Source organism: Gallus gallus, chromosome 12, assembly GCF_016699485.2.
Source record: "Gallus gallus isolate bGalGal1 chromosome 12, bGalGal1.mat.broiler.GRCg7b, whole genome shotgun sequence".
NCBI lineage: Eukaryota > Metazoa > Chordata > Aves > Galliformes > Phasianidae > Gallus > Gallus gallus.
Genome location: NC_052543.1, coordinates 11,110,621 through 11,134,161, shown reverse-complemented (window position 1 = coordinate 11,134,161; position 23,541 = coordinate 11,110,621). Strand labels below are relative to the sequence as shown.

The following is a 23,541-nucleotide window of genomic DNA, read 5'->3' as shown; positions in this document are numbered from 1 at the left end:
GATCATGTAGTCCAACCATCAACCCATCACCACCACGTCCACTAAGCTGGAGAACCATAGAACCATTTGAGTCAGCAGGGACCCTTACAGACCATCTGGTCCAATCCCCCTACAATGAATAAGGACAACCACAGCTCCATCAGGTGCTCAGAGCCCCTCCAGCTGACCTTGGCTGTCTCCATGGACAGGGCATCCACCCCTCTCTTGGCAGCCTGTGCCAGTGCCTCACCACACTTATTGTAAAAACCTTCTTCCTTCCATCCAACCAAAATCTCCCCTTTAGATGCAATTCATTCTGCTAACAGCTCATGTAACGTTCCTGTCCATACAGCATAGTATATAATCACAGAGCCGTGTTAACATGAAACCAGACACAAAACGAGTGCAGGACCCTCAGTGACCTTGTCTCAGGTCTGTGGGGTGCCCCCAGCCCCTTTGCCCCACTTGGCTCCACGGCTGTTGCATCAAGCACAGCACACAGTACTGACAACAGGGATGCTTGCCTCACTGGGATCCACCCACCCAGATCACACCGGGATCCTCTCCGTCTGGCAGCTACACACTCACTGGGACCACACGTGTACCGGGTGTGTTCTGCCTGCCAGGCACCCACTCACTGCTCCCATGGCACAGGGAAGCAGTGCGTGGGCTCCTGCCCACCGGGCACCAGCAGCCTGTTCCAGGTCATATTCCTGCTGTTCTCCACCACCATCACAGCTGTTTGCTCCAAACGTGAAAATATTTTTGTAAGAGTGAAAGCATGAATTATTTCAAACTTGCCTCCGGATGAGATTTCAGAGGTACTGGGGAGAATGTGCTTCCACACCAAAACAGAGCTCTTCTCCTGCTGAATGGACCCTGTTACCTTCCTGAACATGAGAAAGAGGTTGGCATTTCTGAAATGTCAGCATGTACCTGGAATGGGCATTTGTTTCCATTAAGTCCTTTGGAAGCTATTGTTGTCTAATTAGACTGAGAGTTCAGTTTGGCAATTTTTATTAGCCTTTGCTTTTAGATATAGGCAATTAGCTTAACAAAATATCAGATAGGATCTCTGCTGTGTTTGCAATCCGTGTTGCTCAGATTCATACCTGGTGGGAAATGTCTTTGGAGGTGCACAGCCACATCTCCGCAGCTGTTTACATCACATTTCTGATGGAGCTCCACCCTGCTTTCCCCATTCGTACTTTGTTTTTCATGAATAAAGGTCATGGCATTGGCATCACAAAAAAACCCGTGTTGCTGTAGAAGGAACTCAGCTGTCCCCCTTGGTTATAAAACAAACCACGTGGCAGGACAGTAATGCACTCAAACATCAGCAGGGCAGAAATCAGAGATGGAAAAGAAGCATAAGATCAATGGAGCTCTCTGCAGGTCCCCGTCATCTGACAGGTCAGCTGCCTCACTACCTGCACCGGGCTCCTACAAACTGCACATTCTCTAGTATTTTGCACAATACCGTTTCAGAGGCAGCCCCCCTGTTAGCAGCTGGGCTGGCATGGTACCTGCTTCCAGCCTCATAGGTTACACTGCTGAAATCGCCTTTTTAATAGTTAAAGGGCTATTTCTTGTCACCAATGTCATACCATTAGCCCAGCACCTTCATTCAGCTGTTGCTGGGTAGAGAAAGACAGCTGCCTCCCTCTTGGTGCATTACACAGGGGTACCAAGGGAGCTTTGGTGCCAGGAACTGGTTTAAGTCACTGTAAGGGACTCTGACCCCACTGTGTCCCAGCTACACAACACATCTTTTTGGCCATATTTCTTCTAGATCTGATAAATGTGTTGTAACTACTTCCCTTGACTCTGCGAGAGCTATGAAGTGAATGAGATCTTTCACATGTTTCTGTATTTTATAGTCCACACTGACCTTAGTTTTCATGTTGATGCCAAAAACCCCACTTCACTTCTGGTTCAAAAGCCAGAAGACTTTTAATCTTTCATCATGGGTGACACTGAAGCTTTGCTGTTTTCTGTTTCTCTCTGTTTGCTGATACTTTCTAGCAAGGTGATCCTTTAACCAGCTGCAATACTTCAGGACTAATGTCATTGCTTCTACGTGCAGAACCGTGGCCACAAAATCCTGGTCCAGGCTTTCACAATTCTCTTGGCATATCCTATACCCTGAATTATTCTGAGGGTATGAGGGGAAACTAGGAGAAATTGCTGTATCATTTTTACAGCCAAGGACGTGGAGCAGACAATGAAGCAAAAGGTCTGCAGCAAAAGCCCTGCAGATGTTTTTCAGCAGGAATGCTGCTCAAGCAACCTGTGATTTACAGAACTCAGAAGGAAGAGTACAGGAAAAGAACATCCAGAGTAAGGACATCTTGAACTCTCCTTCCCAGGACCACACCAATAACTGAGCAGTAAATCAAATTCTACAGAAATGGCTGGGGATTTTATTAGTAAATAGCCCAGATGTGAGTTCCTCATTTACTACCTATGGAAGGTATGCTCAGCACTGAGAACTGTCTGAATGCTAATGAATGCTACTTTTCACACTCTACTTTAGCTTTACCCCAGGAATTATAATTTCAGGAGTGCAGATCTTCTTTGTTGCAAAGCCCTCAGGATTCATCTGACAGTATCCAGTGATCAGACAAAGTAGAAGCCATTAATAAAATATTTAATCATTGGAAAACTGTTTCTTTTCTTTATCAGCTTCCTCTTTCAGCACTGATGACAAACAGAATAAAACTTGTCTCAAAAATAAAGAGATTTTCAAATACAAGGGTGTTGCACTCCTATTTTCCCTTCGCATTGACCAAGAAGTGGCTGCAGTTACATCCCCGTTTAAGGTTTCCACACCACTTTGCTCTTTGCACTGTATTTCCTCCATGAAATTTCATAACTTCTGCTAGCTGTGTAGGCCCACAGAGCACATCTCCTCTCTATAGGAAGTGGTTTTAATGTTGCTCTAGCAACCTTCAATCAGTACTGAGTAAGCAGAGGCTCTGCTCAGCAGAGAAATAACAGTCAGCTCTGCCTGCACGTCCTCATAATGGTTAAGAACGAAGGCAGAGACAAGTTGACCAAACCAAATATCCTTGAAGGAAAGAAACTGCAATTCTGCCTCTTTTATTCCTCCATCTCCTTGGATAAAATTTCTAGTCTCAGCACTGCCTGCTGCAGTGCACTCTCACGGTTCCTCTGCTCGCAGTGTCCCCAGAAATGAGCGAAGCGTGGATACCACATCCTTTGCAACTCTGCGGTAACGTACAGAGAGACAATCCAGCTCCTCTGTGACTTTACACCACAGCTGACTGCATTTTGGGAGGAATAAATTAATCTTTTTGTTTGTTTGCTTCACACGAGGCTCCTTCAATTCACCTCTGTGAAGCGTTTGGGGATGGTGGGATGAAAAGCGCCAAGGAAACACATGGTATCCCTGCTGCTTGGGTTGTGAAACTGAGGTGCAAGCTCTGAAAGGAGAAGTGTGCTGAGAACAAAGAGGTTTTGAACACAACAACAAACCATGGCCACGCACGTTGACAAACACTTCATCTGCCTCCTGCTGTTTACGTTCAAACACATATGGAGTATTGTCAAGGACCTTGGCTACCTCTGTCTGTCACCCAGCCAAACCTATTTAATCTTTCTTCAAAAGTAGTCCCTGCTGCCCCTCAGCTGTTTTTTGTTGTTGTTGCTCTTGTTGCCATTCACCTGTGAGTTGTTTCCAGTCAGCAAGCATTTTCAGAGCTGAACCGAGCATTTCAGGCAGTCCTCTAAGGGCACTGAAAGAAAGGCTAAAACTCCCTCCTTCATGACTTTGATGTTGTCAAGCCACAGCCATTTGATTCCTGGCTTTATTTTAAGTCTACACCAGAAAGGCTTTGCCATATTTACTTGGTTCCCCTCCCCCCAATTTAATTTTGATTTTTTCCAGTTTTCTGGATTGATTTCATACAGTTTACCACCACAGCTCTGGTGGACAATAAAAAAAATGTATGGGAACTCCTCCAAAGTACGTGTTTGCAAGGAGTGCTATGCCAGGAACATCATTACCAGAGTCCCAGTAACTAATCCAGAACTGGTGCCATAACTTTTATGTGTACCAGGGGCACTGAAACCCATGCTGAAATACTTGGCAGGTCTGCCCATAAATTAGGATATATTCTATTGATATTGGCTACAATCGACCACAGCATTCCTTGGTTTTGAGGTAGTATTTCTGAAGGGAGAGGGTTTGAGGTGCCAGTTCTTGTAATGTGTTTTCCTGTCTCACCCTATCTCCAAGCCCAGCTAATCTGATGATATCCAACTGTCCTAATGAGCTGCATCTACTTCTAGACTGAAGTGCTGACAGCTGCCTGTCCTCCTGCCAACAAAAGCTTCGGAGGCGACTGTATCTCGTTCCTGCAAGTACGCAGATTGCTTAGTTTCCAGCCCAAATATGAGACATCATGATATTCTTTTCATTGATCCAGGTCTAAAAAAAAAGGTGTGTCAAGAATGTACTCAACCATTTCCTCACGTGCAGTTTAATCCTGCAGCTGGAAATGAGGTTTCTGTCTGCTGCTTATGGAGGAGAAAGCAAGTGTTCACGTCCCTTACAGCAGAAGTACGGTCACAGAGGCTAAGGTCACGGGGAAGGACGTGTTCCCCCAATTAAAGTTGGCATGTGTTTACTTGTATTTTTATACATTGGTAATTCGTCCATTTGCTGCTCATGGATTTAAAGCACATGGCAAGAGTTTTAGCTTGTTGGTTTCTTTTTTTTTTTCAGGTAGGAGTTTTTGCCCTTAAATCTTCCCCACAGATCTAGCCCACTTTGTGCAAAAGGGTTTGCTTTCTTCCCCACAAATGAGGCCCAGAGCCAACAGACTGAAGGCTCAGCAGCCTCTCCTTGCCTCAGCTCCAAGTCCAGAGCACCAAAACTGGGCAATGGGTGAGGAGATAAGGCTGGGCTCCCAGCAATCCACTACTAGCTACTCACAGTCTCCTAGAGGGAAAGCTATCTAAACCAGAAGCTGAATTTGAGGATAAGTTTCAGCTCGGATGACTTCAGGGTCCACAGGAATAGTAGACAACAATCCCCAAGCAAACACAGAGAAGAGACACAGAAACTCTGACCTTGATCCAAATGCGGTCAGAACACATAGAGGGAACACCTCCACTGCAAGCCGGCCAGGGCAACTTGTCTCCAGGCAGAAATAATAGTTTTCTCTACCAAAAGAAAAACCCACATCTACCCTCTGCCTCTCGTAACTTTTATGACTTGCTGAATTCCAGGAATCATGTAAAACACTATGGAGCCAGGGGTTAAGGAGGAGAAAACTGAGGGGAAGCACATCCAGTACTTGCAGGCTCCTGGAGCAGCCCTGGTCACCCGTGTGCCTCAACTATGGCAGCTTCCCCCACACCATTCTCACTGCCCAAGGTAGAAACCATTTCTTCAGCTCAGCTGTTCCTCACACACATGCAAACATGAAGACTCGAGGCTATTAAAATCAGCCTGGGAAGGACGGAAGAGAGAGCCTGTTATTTATTGTTCTAGAGTTTTTATTCTTTTTTTTTTTTTTAATTTCTTGGGATGTTCTCAAACATTATGATGGTGGAGACCATATAAGTAGCTAGATTAGAGCTACAGACATAACAGTGGTATTGGAGAGAGAAATAGCAGACGCTGCCAGTTCCATGGAAAGAGAGGACAAATGAATAAACATTGATCATAACATCCGAAACCACCAGGCTTGGAAATGCTTCTTTATTTTAGGAATAATCTGCTCAAAGATGCCAGGGCTAGATCTGACCAACCCTGACTTTTTTCTCAGTAGTATAATTGCCATTGAGGAAAAAAGTGCTGTTTGAGAACGGATAAAGCCAGGAACCTTCTATGTCATCATCTTTCAGTCACTAAGATCTAGGGACAAATACAGGATTTTGTTTGGTAGGGCTTGTTATTATTTTGAATCTGATGTTTTTCCTAAGCACTTTTCCCAGCTATTTCTCAGAGTGAAAAACTGCACGTAGACCCAGGATGATGTTCAAATTAAATGCAAGGCAAGCAGGAAATCCAAACAGGTCTGTCTCTCAGTCCCTCTTGAATACAAGATGGTTTCACCTCTACTGGACCTTCTCTTGTGTTAGCAGATCTGAGACACCATCAAGAATAAGGAAAGGAAGAATCTGTAAACAGTGAGCGTGTTGACTGAATGTCAGTGCAGCTACACTACGAGTTGTATTGCAGCCTACAGGGTTGGAAAAGTATCTTCAGCGCCTGGTGTTATTTATCAAGGTGTTTCTGAAGACATGCAGACTAAGCCATTCCAGCAGGGGCAAATCATGTCTTTAGGATTATAGAAAAGTTATTAAATAAGAAGTTTCCTGTATTTCCTCGCAGCTGGAGACCAATTAGTGTAACGCAATTAGAAAAGCTGGAGATTGAAAAAGAAAATTTCTCCATTTGACACAAGCTCCTTCCATTATAGCTGTTGTGCACAAAACACGCCTGGGTTCTGCTAAAGTGCAAGATGCTGAATGTTTCTGAGTGTCCAGCAGCATGCTGAGGTTTACATTGAGCTGAGCGCTTGGATCCTGGAAGGTGGCACTGGGAGGGCAAACCCTGGGGACATCCTTGGTGTCAAGTTGGTTATGTGAGAGGACTATGCAGAGGGATCTCTGAATGTGTCACAAGGAGGTGACATTTACTTTCTGTAGGGCACCAAGAAAACTGTATTTTATAAGACATCCCCATTTTGGTTTACTCAGGAAAAAAAAAAAAAGTAATGCAAATAAACCCAAACATAGCCACAATGCAGTTTTAAGAAGCTTGAGATATTGATTCAAGAAGGGGATGACTAAAACAAACATCAGGGGTGAAATGCCGGCACCATCAAAATCAGCAAGAAAATCTCCCAGCGAATGCATCGGGACTGCATCCACACAGTCTGTGCAGACAAAGACAGTATAAACACCAGAGGCTCAATTGTCCCCGAGCTAACAGCGTGCAGTTGTTTAAGAGCAGGAAACGGCCCACCCTCTTCCCACCTTTGTACACCCATGCAGGGGTCAGGCGCAGTGTGGCTGCCATAAGGGCAAGCCTGAGCCGAGCTGACGTGTGGTACAGGGTGACAGGCAGGGGGTGGCAGAGCCGCTGCCCTCAAGCTCTCCAAATGATGGCAGAGATGGCTGCACGTGGAGCAAACGTGCAGTCAGCCTGTGGCTGAGCAGACCTGCTCCAGTGGTCTTGGACAGGTGGCATTAAACCACTGCTCAAGCCACACTTTTCTTTCTTAGGGCATAAAGTCAATACTCAAGTGATAGGAAGGTTTCAACGATTGCCCTTACAAGGGGAAGAAGACCAAAGGACGCAAAAGTGCCACTGCCATTGACACAACACGCTCCACCTTCCTCCGGTATCTTTTACCACCATAACAGGATCCCAAAGGGTTGTTTTGAATTCAAGACTGAGGTGATTTCATCCTTTAAGTTCATTATCTGAGTAAGCAAGCACATACTTCTCTCATTCTTCATATTTGCCTGGATTATTCACCTTTGGTAATGGAATATATAACAGGTGTGAGGTCACTGCCAGGGAATGCCTGAGCAGGAAAAACAAAATGCAGGTACAAAGCTCGGAAACAATGAGAGAAGAGAAAACTTATCTTTTCACTCTTCCTTAGCTTACAAATCCAAGGCAAAATAGTTCCCCAGCTCTCTGCAAGAGCCCTCTACAGAGCTGTGAAGCCCTCCTCTCGGGAGTAGCAGGAGGAGGCACTGAGAGCCGCATTTCCATGCCACGTAGACACAAGCACATTTAAATTGGGCTGTGGTTTTCTTAATATGCAAAGATCCTTAAGTCAGCTCCGACTCAGCTCATCAGTTCCAGCTAATTTTCAAGCTAAGGGCTCTAATAAGCAAGTTCAGGAGTAGGAGGGCAAATTTAGCTGCAACCAATTTGCCTCTGGAACATCCTTTGAATCCTTTTGCACAGTCTGTGTTCACAAAGCTACATAACACACTCCTTGCCAGCTGCTGGCTGTGCCTCTCAGCCTGGCATGTAGCTGTCGCTGCTGAATATCCACTAAAGCCTCGACAAAGTTCTTATGGCCATTCACCTTTCCTTTACTTGATATTAAGTGTACTCCCACGTAATGAGGATGAGCTTGTGACAAATGGCTGGAATAATGATGAGTTATCCACTGGATGGGCGGAGGCCTCGGTGCCCCACATCACTGTGCACAACCTTGGCCTGGTGATAGGATATCTGAGAGTAAGAATGTAGAGCAATCGCTCCCACCCAGGCTTGGCTTCCCCACTGCAGCATGGTGCCAAATTTGATAGTTTCTTTGGTGATCCAGCCACATGCCCATTAAGACAAGTTTATTTTAAAGAGATCAGGTGGCAGCTGATAGGTGGCGGAAATCATTTCGCATTCCCAAAAGAGGCTCTTGTGGCACATAGGGACATTTTTTAGTGGGCAGTATTGGTGGTAGGTGGATGATTGCACTACATCATCTTAGAGGTCTTTTCCAACCTTAATGATTCTATAATTCTATGATCAGCAGATGTATTGGCAATACCCTGTGCTAGAGTCTTCCTGAACTTTGGATACTCGATGTTTGGTGCCCAATTGTGTTCATTATAGCAGCTCGTTACTTACAGCACATTGGGATCCAGGGATCCCAGTCAGATTCAGAGCCCTGCTGTGCCAGGAGCTGCACAGGGACCAGTGCCAGTTCTGGTAGTGATCATAGAAACGAAGGCCCTGCAAACTCTTGCCCATGAGCTGAACTTTTTGTACAGCTGTAACTTTACTTGCCTTGGTCTGGTCTCTGCAGATATGCAGTTCTACTATGTTCTAGTTCATTATCTATTTAACATCTATTGAAATCTCTGCAACTGTTTAGAAGCTTAAAGCGAATCGTGTACATAAATGTTTGCAGAAAGTGGGGCTTCATAAAGACCAGCAGCAATACAGGCAGAGGGAAGCTTGAGAGAGATGGAAGATAAAAGTAACCATAAAGGGAACTTGTGATTACGTAGACTAGCTACATACATAATTTGTGGGCTTTGTGGTTTGGGAATTCTGTTTGTTTGTTTAATGTAAATGAGCAAGAGAATGTAAAGAATCTCCGCCACCTACTGAAGCCGAGAACTGCAGTGTTGTAGGCCTCACCCAGTGCGTGTATAAGAAGTCCTTCCTTGTTCAGCAAAAGACTTGGCCCCATTTTGCACGCTAACAGGAGAATACCAAATAGCATGTTTGCTGTAAGAACCGGGGCACCGCCCCACAGCCTCCCCCAAATACTCTGCACAATGAACACAAGTGGGGAGGACTCCTGCAATGTTTGGGGGTGTTTCTTCTTTCAGTATTTGTGAATTCTTTTCTGCATTACTCAACCAGCTCCAACCAAAAGCCACCTTTGGGAATGTTCTGTATTCAGAGTCTAATTTAGATGTACCCAATTTAGATGCAAGTTCTCACCATGCATCACTTTTAGAACAAGTTTCTTTGTAAGCTGTTGACAGAAAATGTTTATAGTCCTATTATACTCGAGTAAAAAATGCGAACTGAGTAATGGATGTAATATTTTCTCCTTTGGTTTACTTGAGTTTATTTCCCTGTTGTGCAAAATTTTATCCAGATTTTTAAACAAATTCACTTTGCATTGACTTTTTATTCTCCGTGAACAGTTGAAACAGCTGAAGTTCGGAGAGTTTGCAGAGTGTATCTGCATTGGAGCAACTGGGACATCATTTCCAGGGACCTGGGATTCCTAAAACCAATTATGTTAATCAGAAATGTGTTGTAACTCCTCTGCCTTGGGAATGGTGTGATAACAGGTTACCTTTAGCTTACTGACACACTTTGAGTTCTGACAACTAAATACCTGCAACAATTTACACATCGAGATCAGCTATTCCTAGCACTCAGCAAACAGATTTAAAAAGGTGAAACTCTGAATGATTTTTGTATCAGTTCTCTGCTGGTCTAAAAGTCGTACTGAACAAAGAGTTTCTATACTCGCTAAACTTAAGCATACACTGAAGATAAGCATAAGCCTGAACGCTTTGCTGAGTTCATACTTGGTTAAGCACGTTTTTGCAGTTTTTCCTAATCTGGCCCACAGCTAACAGCTGACTGGTGATACCCAGAGGAACAACCAGGGCTCCAGAGTGGGTGTGGATGCTATTTTTGACCCACTTCAAGTGATTGCTTTTCACATTTTGTGTCAGTTACGTTACCATGATACAGAGACTCAACAAACAGGCCCGAGTTATCTTCCTGATTTAAGGACACCTCATTTTCTCAGATGTTTCCAAAGTCCTTTAGCTTTTCACACTGCATGATGGCTTTTTCATCCCAGACTGCCAAGCCAGCTGATTGCAGTGCATATCGATACATGAAATGAACAGGCCTTCCTTTGACTGAGCACGGGTCTTGTTTGCTCTTCCCGGCACTGGATGAGCATTACTTCTGCAGGGAGGGTTAGCCTTTAATCTGCGTGTTATTCTAACATGTCTCCATCAAAACAGAGGCATGCCCCAGCAGGACAAGGTGCTGTGAAAGTTCAGGTTGCTGCTGTTAGCTTCCAGCAAAGGAAATTATTTTTCAGCCACCCATGTTGAATTGCCAGTAGCCAACGCAAAACCCTTTTGCCAAATGAAAGCTGCTGGACCACTGCTACTAGCAACTAAGATGCAGCCCAGCCAAATGACGAAAGCGAAGGCAAAATCTTAAGTATCTCACTGAAGACTTGATCTCATTAAGTTTGCCTCGTGAGAAGTCTTTCTTCGTGGTCTTAGCCCTACTGATTGGAACACAAGCCCAATCCTTTTTCTACTGAAATTCCCACTGAATTGAGTTAGGAGAAGCCAAACCTTGTGGATTACACCAGTGAAAGAGCATGCTATGAGTGGGCATTATGGGCTTTGGAAGGAACAGCACAGAGTATGGTACACAATTACATAATACAGGATCACGCTGTTACACCAGACACTGGGTCTTACAAACTTCCCTTCAAAATGAGTGGGATGGAGGCTGCTGAGGCTGTCAGTGCTGTACTGCAATACACCTGTGTCATACCCTCTGCTCCAACAGCTTTCCCAGCGCACCCACCTGCCCACAAACCACACTTTCCAAAGGTCTTTATGACCTTTGTGTAAAAGCCTTTCCAACAAAAGTAAATGCAGCTCCCAGCTCACGAGGAGAGACACTTAGATTATGACAACCTGCTGACACACACGATAAAAGTGCTTTCCCAACTCAAAATAGTCAGAATATCCCTATGAAATATTCTTTCTCACACGACATGCTGTTTTCTCATTACACGTGTTGACATTTTTCAAACTGACCTCTGCTAGATATTTTGTTCCGGAGTCCCCTTTTAGTGGAACATTTAAACAATAACACTTTGAAGCGTGCTCAGCCTCTCTTTTGAAGTCCATTCAGACTCTGCCCTAGGGTCAGCAGGCGCATTCCAGCAATGATGCACGGACCATCTGCTGTACAAGTTTAAATCCCACTGGTCCTATACCTAGAGGTACTAACATGTTGCATAACTCGCGCTGAAAAACAGCCTGCCAGCTCAGATGGCCTCTGGATTTATTCCTATAGTTCTCTTATGCTCCCACTGGAGGGCCTGCACACAGTAACCTTTGAATGTGGTTTCTGGAGACTACAAATTAATGAGATAAGTAATAACGACGGACGCTAAGTTCCTTTATTCGAAACCTTTGTTTTCCTTTGCTTATTTACATCCTGGCTCTGTGACTGCCAGAGCTTAGAGTCTGGCATCTCATTTAGGTGCCTTCTTATTCCAGACTTCTCACTTATGTGGACTCTGGCTAAGTTACCCTAAATACTGGTCCGTGGCTTAGTGTCAGTTGATGAGCAAGCGAAAACTGGGATGGTGCAATACAAAGGGTGAGTTTTCCAAGACAATGTCTATGATTCAGATGACCAGCAACCATTCACTTGGGTAGGAATCTGGCATCAGAAACAGGACAAAATCTCTGCCAAAATATGTCTTTGTCTATATATTTTATCCATTGTGTTTTAATGTTAACTAGTCATTATTAAACTTAACAATGTATTGGCTAAGGTTAATGTATTTCAGACTCAAGCACTGTTGGTCTTATTGATGCTATGTAAACATAGAAGAAGGAGTGGTCCCTGCCCTTGGGAGTTTAAAATCTTAACTTGGACAATACACTTCAAACATATGGTATATCCTGCAGGCTGAATTACCAAACTTCAATCAGCATTGGCCTTAACAATTAATTTATGTTGCACATATGTTCTACATTTGGAGGCATTAGCCCTGAAGGGCCCCTTGGAGGAAATGTGAGTGTATGGACATGCTGACCTTTTGATGACGGCAGAAGGACACAGCAACCAGCAGAAGGAGGCCAGTCCAGACCTCTCGGATGGAGCATGGCATGAGGGTAAGCATGGAAGGACATAAATAGGGTACAACAGAGGGAGACTCGTGTAGGGTAAGCTAAGGAGAACAGCTGTAGGAGAGAAAGTTTTTTGAAGCACCTCTGGCACTATTTGAGCACCAAAGTAAGTGGGCGCATTTCCACCTTTTACTGTCTGTCATTTATTTAGATGCCTCCTTGGAAACTGAGCTCTCAGGAAAATCTGTCCTTAATGGTGGGTGCTGAGCACTAGACAATCTGGCCTGTTCATTTTCTCGGCATGTGGTTCATCTGTTCTAAGGAACAAGTCCTTCTGGAAACACCGGGAGAAAAAAAGACAGAAAGAAGTGTTGGGTACAGAGAAGCACTCAAGCTGCTTCAAGAGATAATGATCAATTAAGGTAGAACAAGCAAAATTTCATACATCAGATGAAGTCAAATGTCTGGATGCCAGACAAAAACCCTTACAAATAGTGCAGCAGTATAGGAGAAAAGGTCTGCATAGGTTAAAGCACTGAGTCAGAGTCAGATAGGAATTGGATGATTTCCTTTAAATTCCTCACTCTGGAGCATGGTGTGGACCAATCAACTGTTCAGGTAGAGCTGCTCTGACCTCACTGTCATTTCTGATCTCTGTGAACTAAAGCAGTTACCTGCAAATGGCGTCACTCCCTTTGCACCCCCCCCAGTCTTGTCTTCACATCTGCCTGGTGGGATGTTGTAAGAGGATTGGGTAGGTCAGGAGGGAGCAACTTCATTAGCACTAAAAGCCGTGTTCATTAGCAGGCAGGCATCATAACCAGTCATGGGAACAAGATGAGTGGATTTGCCATTAAAACAGATATTCTTGGAGGGTTTCCTCAGCACAACCACATCTTTTATGTTAACAAAAGCAATTTAGAGACCTGTTCAGTAACTCCTGAGCTCCAGTCCCAGCTCCAACACTGAAGCCAATATAATCCTCTTGTTTCCTACTATAAGGCCCCAATCCTCCACTGCCATAGATCAGCCTAACAACTTTCATGTAAGTTAGTGTTACACCACCTGAAGATTTAATACAAAAACTGGAGCACCGTGGGGCTGGGTCCTGCAGAAATAAGCAGCAAAATCTCATCCCCAGAGATGCTCACAAGCCAAAACAGTAAGGCATGTAATTGTGAGCCGTTCTCATGACTTTTCAGGCCCACAGAGTGGTTACCTCCTGACAGGACATGTTCCTCTGAGATCCAGGCTGAAGATGGATATCTCTCCAAATAATTAACTGTCTCCAGTTGCTGCTGCCAGAGGAGGGAGGGAGCTTTGCAGTGCCCACCGCACAGCGATAGATTAACTTTATGGAGGAGCAGCCAGAGACTTGTTTGGTTCTCAATCCAGTTCAAAGGGGCCAGGTCAGGAGCTGGTAATTACTCTAAATTTAAACAAGGTTCCTACTTCACATCCGTTGCCATTTTCTAGTTATGTTTGCCCTCTCCTTGGTACATAGCTAACGTTTTCTTGGAGACAGTCTCATTTTTTTATGCCAGTGGCAAAATAACCCCTAGCTTGTCATGGACATGTCCCTTCCAAAGAAGTACCACAAAAATGTCTGAAACCCTATGAAGGCTGTTAATGACTCTAAATCTCCGTAAGACTTTTTTCTCCCTTCCTCTTCCTTCTTTTCTCCTTGCTCTGACAAGCTGATGAGTAGGGAATGGTTTAAAATACCACAGTACCCATGGCAGGACATCAAGAAAGAAAAAGAAGCAGGGTTTTGAAATACTTTGTGTAAGGCTCCAAGCACATGAGGTGGTGCTTAACTGACTGGACCTCACCACACGGCAGTCAGATGATCCCTGCAGCTTTGGGAAATAAGAGAAACTCTGGAGAAGGGTGGGGGGGAAACAGTCTCTGCCACATTGGTCTTTATTGTCTTATGGATTTTATCACAGTATTGTTTTTTATTTCCTGCTATTTATAGGCTCTCATGTTTTGTGCTGCTTTCATGTTTGCGTTATCTGCCTTCCCACGACATGCTTCACCCCAGCCCTTGTCTACAGCTGGATCCATAAAGGCCACACCAATGGTTTTGAATGGCACACCAGGGCTCATCCTCTGTCTCCAGGAGATGTGTGCAAACTGCCCTTTGCTGAAGCACTGAGCGGTCCAAGATGGGCAATTTAAATAATGGCTGTTGCTCTGCACACCCCTACGTAAAGGATTCAAGCAGTTTGCCACTGGGCTTTTGGGCATTGAGCAATGATGTTTTTTAAGAGCCTTGGCCATGTGGCTGTTTCCTTTAAAGGCCACACTTTAAAATGGATTTAAATGATCAGCCCTTCTGTACGTGACTTGATGATAAGCTCTCTGGAAAACTTCACCTGAATTATTTTATAGCTCTCATCCCTGTGCAAGGTGCTGCAGAGAGCGTGTGCTGCAGTGGCTATTCTCATCCCAGTTGTCCTTGGTTTAGGGATGTAACTGCACTGACCTGAACTAGCTAAAGTTGAGTTAGTTCTGGTTTGAACCACACAGTGAGGTAAAAATTGGGTGGATACCCGCCCTAGCAAACTTACTGCCTAAAAGATGGCCTTGAGAGGCCGTGGCAATGGAAGTAAAAATGGGAGAGGTGCAAAATAATGCTGAAATCATTGAAGTTAGTGATTTACTCCTGTGTTCTTGTACCTCGCCCCACAACAGCTTCCAGGCAGCTGAAACACGGTCCCTTTCCTGTGCTGAGTGGGGAGCAGCAAGGCTCTCCATCAACCCACAGTGTGCATCATTGCTCCTCGTGTGTGGAGCAGCCTGCCTTGGAAGCAACCACACAGCTCAGTGCCAGTAATAACAGGGAAAAACCCTTAACCTAAACAGGGAGAAACATCAAACCTTGCTTTGGGACCCTTTCAGAATAATTATCCAGCAGCTGCTGTGGAATTACAAAGAAAATGAAACACTTTCTTAGAGATGGAGCCAGGCCTGGCCAGCTTTGGATAAGTAGATTTTTGGGCAAGTTGCTGGCCACATTTTTCACCTGTAGGTTGGGGTGAGAGGGCCTCAGAACATCATTTTTCCGTACCACAGAGCAGCATAAGGCTTCTGTGTGTCAATCAGAATCACTCCTTTTTGCCTCAAATTGTGTCTGTTCTGGGAAGATCCTTTGAAAAAAGAGGCAGAATTTTTCTGAAAGCACCATGAAGTGCAGATTTCTTATTCAAACAGGTTTCTGCAGTTTTCCTTGACTCTGCAGCAGCCAGACTGAAAGAGGAGACGTGACAGAAATAGAAAGCATCCAAACGCACCCAAATGAGAGAAGATAAAGCACAGTGCAGAGAGATTCGGAGGTGGCCATGTGCCACGTTAGGGGCTCTTGCTCACATTGGTGAGACCCAGGACTTTCACCAAGGTGATGCTAAAAAGCAAATTTATTTAAATGCACGAGCATCACTACAGCAAATGCCTCCCAGGTGCCAGTGAGCACCAAAAGCAGCTGTTTAAAATTTTTAGTGTCCATTTTTAGAAGCCATCCGTTTCACCAGATGCAAAGAAGATGGGAAAAACTATGTGGCAATCCATTCTCAGGGTGGGAGAAAAAAAAAATGCCACTAAGAACTCCACAAGGCTGGAAAACAAAGGCTAGAACAACTCTCATCCCATCTGAGGAACAACTGAAAGTGTGAAACCAATGGTTTCCAGCAGAGACTGCTGCAGAGGCTCAGTTGGTGCTGTGGGTCTGGAGCAGCTGCCATAAAACACAGCCAGCCTCTCAACAGTGCCCAGTGCCTCGGTGGCTGTGGGGAGCAGCGTGGATGGGGCTGGTACCTCTCCTAAACTCAGCAGCTCTCCTCCTGCCTTTTGTTTTGGCTGATGGAAATGTGACTGTTCTCAGCTCAGCGCCTGGTACAAGCCAACTCCTGTTTATCTTCTAAGAAGTGCTTTTCAGTGTGTCATCGGTTCTTCTCTTGCCTCCACCTAAGGCGCATTGACAGGTTGTGGTAATTTTCCAGTCAGACTCTGAAATGGTTATTCACACTTCTATCATGGCAAGATTAGATTATTGTAGTTCTTCATTGGCCAGCTTCCCAAACCGGGCTCTGCACAAACTCCAGATGGTGTGAAATGCGGCCGGCAGGATTCAAGAAGGGCCAGTCACACCCGTTCTGTGAAAACCACTACCTTGGCAACTGGTTAGATATCAAATCGATTTCAACACTGTCCCTTTCCCCTCTGCTCCCAGCAATCTTTTGACTCATTACGGTGCTGAGCACCTTACCCACTCACTACCTGGTAAGTTAATTCTCTGAAGAGTGATTGCAAGGAGGCGTGGGTAGCTTCAACCTGATTTCCATCTGCCTGTTCTCTGCTAAAGCCTGCACAAAAGCTGGATTCTGCAATGACACCCTTTGCAAACGTTAGATGAGAGCGCCAGGAAGCGATGGGCCTCTGCAGGGCACATCAGGGGACACAAGCTGCCAGTGCGTTTTCCAATGTGCCATATTCTTGTGTCAACAGTGGCTGCACAAACAATTGATAGGATAATAACCGGCTGCATAGAGAAAAGTACAAAGAAAACATTCCTGCTTTAGTCTCCTTAAAGCTTTCTTTCTCTGAAAGAGCACGATACCAAAGGCATACTCCTTGATATTTGATTTGCTTTTAAACTGAGTCCAACAGTTAAAACCTCCACTGATTTAGCTCACAATGGGTGAATTCCTACAGGCCTTTAATGCAAGGGAAAAGTCTTGGGAATCCTACCAAAGGACGATTGATTGGTTTGTTTTCATTAACTGCTATTTACAAAGCAGAACGTGACTTGCTGTGTCAGAGCAGGAAAGACTGGAGATAGCTTTTGCTGAGCTGTGGAATGGCATGGCAAACACAGTGCATTCTGAGCTCTTTACCTTCTCCAACACTGCTGCAGGGAACCTGTGACTTAGCACTCATGGCTGCAAAAGCTTGTGGGTATTTTGTGTGTGTGTGTGTGTGTGTGTGTGTGTGTGTGTGTGTGTGTGTGTGTGTGTGTGTGTGTGAGAGAGAGAGAGAGACAGCTGACACAGACTGTTTGCTTTGGAAAAAACAACCAAACCCTTTTGTTTTGCATGAAGGGGGTGAAAAAAAACTGTACATAAAGGATTACACTGACTCTGCAAACTGCCACTGCATAAGGAAGGGAGAGTGGCAGTCAGCTCTGGGGTGACGCTGTCATTTTAAACCTGCAGTGAAAACTTCATTTTAGAAATTCAGAAGCCTGGGAAAGCGTTGAAGAGACAAAATGTTTCCCTATGTGGATAAAAGGATGTTATTAAGAGAAAAAATAGTGCGAGAGAACAGGTAAGTCAAGATGGCTAAGCTGAAATCACCACAATTTGTAGTTCAGAGAAAATGAAACACAGGTCTTGGACTGGAGAGCTTAGCTGATCTGCACTTGCCATGGGACCAGGAAACGTGCAGGGACCTCATGTATCACTATTATGCGCTCATCAAGACATGCTGGGCCAGATATCTGAGCACCTTAATGCAAGAAGGATGGTGAGAATTGCTTCAGCATCACCGTATCCTGTACCACCCAGAGAACTTCATCCAGGGCACTATCATCTAAATGCAGCACTTAAACACACACCTGCCTCAGTGCTACCCATAGACATGCCAACATTCACCTGGGATCCATCCAACCAAACCACCCAGCTGCTGAGTGAAGGTGCCAGCCCACCTCCCAGCAGCGCAGAGGGTACAGACCTAGCTTCACTCTGGAATGAAAACCCTACTCATTTTATATAGGATCATTTAATTTCCCAACATCTCATTTTAAAGATAAACTTGATCACTATTTATTCAGCTAAATGACTCTAACAGTGGGTGGGCTTGAGGTGTCTGAAGATAGACATCTGGAACTATCTTAAATACCCGGAGTCAGCTGAGACACCTGTATGGGGCTGACAGATGAAATGCAGGGCCTACAGGAGACCAACATTCTCCTTTAGGGATGGATGGAGCGCATGTGGGACACAGGGAGGCACTGTAGTATATCAGTGTCTCATTCAGGGCCAGATACATAAGGGTCAGCATCCAGATATTCCCAGAGAATCTACTCTGAGCTTCTGCTGCTGCTGAGAATGGAGCCTTGAATGCATTCTGTGCATTTCAAAAAACTGCCCAAGAAGAGCCCTGGGAAAGGTAACGTGTGCTTTTTTTCAGGAAGAAAATCACAAACAGACTACTTGTGTCTCTGTATGAGGGCCTAACATTCAGAGAGGTCACTGAAAAGGTCTCCATGACTCCAGCTCCCATGGCCTTAAACAGCCGAGCAGCCTGTGCCATGCACTCAAACTGCTCCAGGCTGCACACATCCAACCATCAATCCATTCAGCACATGTATGTGATGGGCCATGTGACAGACTGGAGAATCAGACAGCAGAACTCACCTCACTGCATGTCACACAGCCCACCAGCACAAATGCATGCCATTTCAGGCCAAGTTCTTTGCCAGATGAAAGGAAGGCTCTCTTGATAAGATAAACAGCACAGTAAGTGCTACAGCCCTCAGCTGTGAACATGAATGCTCAATGCACCAGGTGGCTTAAGCTGCTGTATAGCTTTCAGGCATCCTTTCATGTATTTAATTCTCTTAGTAAATTTGGAAGGATTTTTTTTTCCAGAGAACACATTTTCCAGCAATGCACAACATAAAGCATCACAGACTGTGAACTCCCTCTACCCGACTACAGCCAAGAGTGGAAGAGCTCAGATATCCCTGTAGATCCGTTTTTGAACAGCTGGAGAAAAACACACGCAGAAGTTGCATGCTGTATCCTCTACATACCACCACTATGACCATAAATGTAAATGACTACACAAACCTCAGGTTATTTGCAAAGCTGAAGAGCAAGTAGAAAAATGAATGAACCATATATAAAAATGTTCTTACAGAGCATTTAAATAGATAGAAGAATGTACGGTCTACATCGAAAGGCCATATCTTCACACAGTGTAAATTAGCACAGCTCCATTACGGAATTACTTCAGTTTCTGCAATGAGGATTTGGTCCAGGTGTGTGTACGAGGATGCCTGCCTTTACCATGGAAACACAACACCTAAGCAAGGGACCACATGAGCAGCTTAACAGCAACTGTATTAATACTTGACAGGGCAGGAAAGAAAAATGGAAACAATTGCTCTAATTGAAACTACAGGGGGTGTGTAAGTAGGGCAGAATGCACGGTAATTACCTGAGCTGGAGCTGGGCCAGCACACCAACACTAACGCTCCTGCTCTATGGGACTGTGAAAGAGCCTAAGCAAACAGGATTTTGGTTTTCCATCTTTGGCTAAAATGGTTATTTACACAGAAACAGAGAGCTTTGTAAAAAGACATGGCGTGTGCTCAGTTCTGAGGAACAAACTGGCGCTGCGAGCGGAGGAGCTGAATTCCCACCCATACTGGGACTGAATGGCCAAGAGATGTGATGTTACCTGGAGGAAATGCTTCCTGCCTGAACAGTGGAGCTGTGTGCCAGCATGGCGCTGTCTGACTGCAGAAGGGAAACACCATGTTAGTGCAAATAAAAACAAGGCTCTGTTTACCTAAGTAATGGGGAACCCTTTGGTCACCTCAAGGCTGGATGTTCTCCCAGCTCGCTCTGCAGCTATGTGGGATCACCAGGGATACACTCCTATGCCTTCCTTGCAGGCCTTGCTCGTGACTCCCCATTGCCACCTCTCTGCATTGCTACAAAGAGAGGGAAGCCTGCATGGAAAGCTGTGCACAGACTGGTTTATGGAAAGTCCACTTCCCATGCTGCTGGGAATTCCCAACCACAGGGCGCATGCGAAGTATGAAGCTAATGGTTAACAGTAAAAATGAAAGTCCACTGACAGTACAGGTAAGGGATAACCTGGCTGGTGTGACCTTGATGTATCAGTTAAGCAGCAGCTATTGCACCTGTGGGAACTACTAGGTGAAGGACAAAGGGGGAATGGCTTTAAACTTAAAGAGTGGAGATTTAGGTTAGATGTTAGGAAGAAATTCTGTGCTCAAGAGTGCGGTGAGGCAGTGGCACGGCTGCCCAGAGCTGTGGGTGCCCATCCCTGGAGGTGCTCAAGGCCATGGATGGGGCCCTGGGCAGCCTGAGCTGGTAGGGGGCACCCAGCCCACGGCAGGGGGATTGGAACTTGATAAGGTCTTTAAGGTACCCTCCAACCTAAGCCACTCTATGATTCCATGAAGTCCTGGATCAACAAAGCTCCTTTTCCAAGAAAAGATGGTGGGCAGTGGCTTGCCCAGCATTCTTATCCATTGCCCAACAAGAACATCCCAGTCACACAACAGAGGAACATTTTCCAGCATCTGCCCCATCACCAACCATTGTTTCATGATTGCGCCAGTCTGCCAGCAAGCACCACTGCCTGCCAGCTGTCAGTCTGTCACTGCAGAGCTATGCATTCTCTTCGACCAGCACACACATTTGAACCTGTGACCCATAGGTTCTGCAGACCATCACAAATCCCTTGAGACATACAGTTCCCCATAGCCTTGCAGGTTGTTTTTAGTTAGACAAATTCAAATGGCTGCCACAAAAGCTTAATCTCTTTCCAGCCACACTCACGCTGAGTGTCAATAGGAAAAAGTCCCATGAATACGCCTGATAATTACAGAGCTGTGGCTGTAGCAAAGAACAAAGTATAATGCAGGCTTGAATACTCAGGAAATTGACTGCTGATATGTTTCCATTCATTGTTTTGTTCTCTGTTCTCAGCGTTATATTAAAATCTCCTACTAAGAATGAGCTTTCTTGTTTAATGGAACTTGTCAGTTAAAGGAAATCTGCTAGAGCTGTTTGATCTATTCTTTAAAAAAATATATTAACTGCAAATTTAGCACACGTCCCTATCTTAATTAGCAAATCATTTGAAAACTAAAGTGGGCATTTTTGGAACTTGTTATCCAGAAAAAATCATGGCCCATCACCTTCCAAGTCATTCACTGCCCCTTTGGTCCAGCTATCGAGTCCTGGCTGCTCATTCGGTATGGTGATGGATCGTACCAGCCACCTGACACTGTTTTCCTGACTGCATTAGAGGAGAGTGATAGGGGGGAATCACAGAGAGTAAACACGGTGTGAGTCTCTGGTCATGAGAAAATTTGGGCAGCTTTGCAATTTGTGAGCGCTTTCATAACATCCTGACAGCCATATCAACTTACTCAAGTGTGACCTCACACCCATAGGAAAACACGCTCAGTGCTTCTGTCTGCCTCTCTATTAGCATAACTAGCTGTCTATTTTGATTCCATCTGACTCCTAATTAAATACTGAATTTGCATGTTTGCTATTCATCCTGATTCCTAGCATGTGTCCTCACACTAGAAATCTTAACGTCATGCTTTGAAACATCCACTGCTGAAGCTGGATTGCCAAATTCCCACAGTTCAATATATTTATATTTAAATTAATATATTTAAGTATCTGGATATTTAAATCCAGAGGGGGTTTTTTTGTTCCTTGCAGACATAAAAGAACCACTTAGAAAAAATCAGTGCCGGTGGTCAATTAGGACTTTGCGTAAGTAAGCCAAAGTCTGTCCAGTTATTTCAATTTGTTAGTTCTGAATCCTCAGCAAAAATCTGGATTGGTTCACAGAACCGATTCTTTTGTGAGTGCCTTCCTACTTCCAACTATATCAGAATGATGGAAGAAAGAGGAAATAGCTGATTCCAGGGTTCATACGTATTCAAGCACTATCATCATCAGTGCTTGATGATTTTCCAAAAGTCTCTGAGATTGCCCAAGGATGATCAGGAACCACTGTGCATGTCAGGGTGGTCACAGGTGCCATCACTTTTAGGAACTGGACTTCAAAAGTTATAAGGCCCCTCCCCAGGAGGCAGTCAGCACTGCAGCAGAGCCCGAGCATCCTCCCATCCTAACAGTTCTGACAGGCACCTGGAGATGCCTCCAGTCCCTGGTGACAGCAGCTTAGCTTATACTTGTGCCTATTCACTTAATTTGCATCACCTTGTCCTTGCTGGAAATGCTGCCCCAGTGCTACATGCCTCCATCAGCTTTGCTGACACAGAACAGCCATCCACGGGTTCGGGGCAGCAAGACACCCCAAAAAGGTGCCTTAATGAAGCGACACGCCTCAGCCATGACCATTCATGCTCTCAGGGAGCCTGTGCTCTGTTTCTGACCATGTCCTGCCCTCCTTTACTCCTGACTAATTCAGGCAGCTCGAGTCATGGGAAACTCCTCTAAAATAAAACCGTTCCTACCCCACCCCGATCCTATGTGAAAACAAGGGCAGAACTGTTCAGAACACCCCCAGGGAAAAGAAACCCAACCAGAAGCTGACCTCCTTCCAACCGTGGGTGCTGGGGGCTGAGGTGTGGCCCCCCACCCCAGCACCCTGGGTCATTCCAGCACCTTCTCCTCACCCCCTCCCTCAGCAACAGCCTCCCACACGGCTCCTGCTTTCCTGCAGCCCATGAAGAGCCCTCTGTGTTCCCTCTGTGAGTCATGCCAGCAGGCTGCAGGACGGTGACATCAGCCCTCAGTGGGGCCGAGCAGGCCAAGGGTTTGTTTGGGGCTTTGTGCTGGGTGTGAGGGCCGGGACCACATGGCAGAACATCGGCACATGCTGCAGACATCTCTTCCTTCCATGGGGCTGGCACTCCAGCTGAGGCCAGGGCACAGAGGGTGAGGCTGCGTTGCAAGACTACAGTAAAAGCTGTTAATGTGCTTGAAATTACCTTTCTGCAATAGCGGTGAACCATTCCCTCTTCCAGGAAAGCTGCTTTGTAGTACCGCAGGAAAGCTCTTCCACTGGCAGCAGTGCAGCCCCATAGCTCTGACCAGAGAGGCTGGCACAGGTATTTCGGTCAGGAGATCAAATGCTTTTATGACCTTGAAGGACGCACAGAGTCAGCTCGAGAGCTCTCAGCTGTACAAACAAAATGCTGCCACCTCAGTGATAAGAGGGGAGGGTGCCCATGCCAAGGCAGAGCAGGGGGGAGGAAGGATGCAGCAGATAATGGTGAGCTGGGGAGCCTGCTGCAGCTCTGGGTCTGCCGTTTTGGGAGATAGGCACTGTAGATGTTTCAGGCCAGTCCCCTCCCCTGGTGGCAGGAGCAGCCAGCCTGGCTTGCCAGTGCTTTGCTACAGACAATGTTTGCAATGAAGCATTTTTCTACCCATCTGCTCC

The 23,541-nt window shown here is 45.4% G+C and overlaps 1 protein-coding gene across 7 annotated transcripts in view; it reads right to left on the bottom strand.

Moving 5' to 3' along the window:
* SLC6A6 (solute carrier family 6 member 6) overlaps positions 1-23,263 on the bottom strand; it is an 86,572-nt gene extending 63,309 nt beyond the window's left edge. For 6 of the 7 annotated variants that reach the window (XM_046899913.1, XM_040646237.2, XM_040646238.2 and 3 more), the window contains exon 1: positions 23,090-23,263. In XM_046899913.1, coding sequence (XP_046755869.1) covers positions 23,090-23,183 — 94 coding nt within the window. In that variant the 5' untranslated portion in view covers positions 23,184-23,263. The remainder of the gene's footprint in view (positions 1-23,089) is intronic. The other variant, XM_046899933.1, reaches the window with a different exon arrangement.
* Positions 23,264-23,541: the final 278 nt, after the last annotated feature.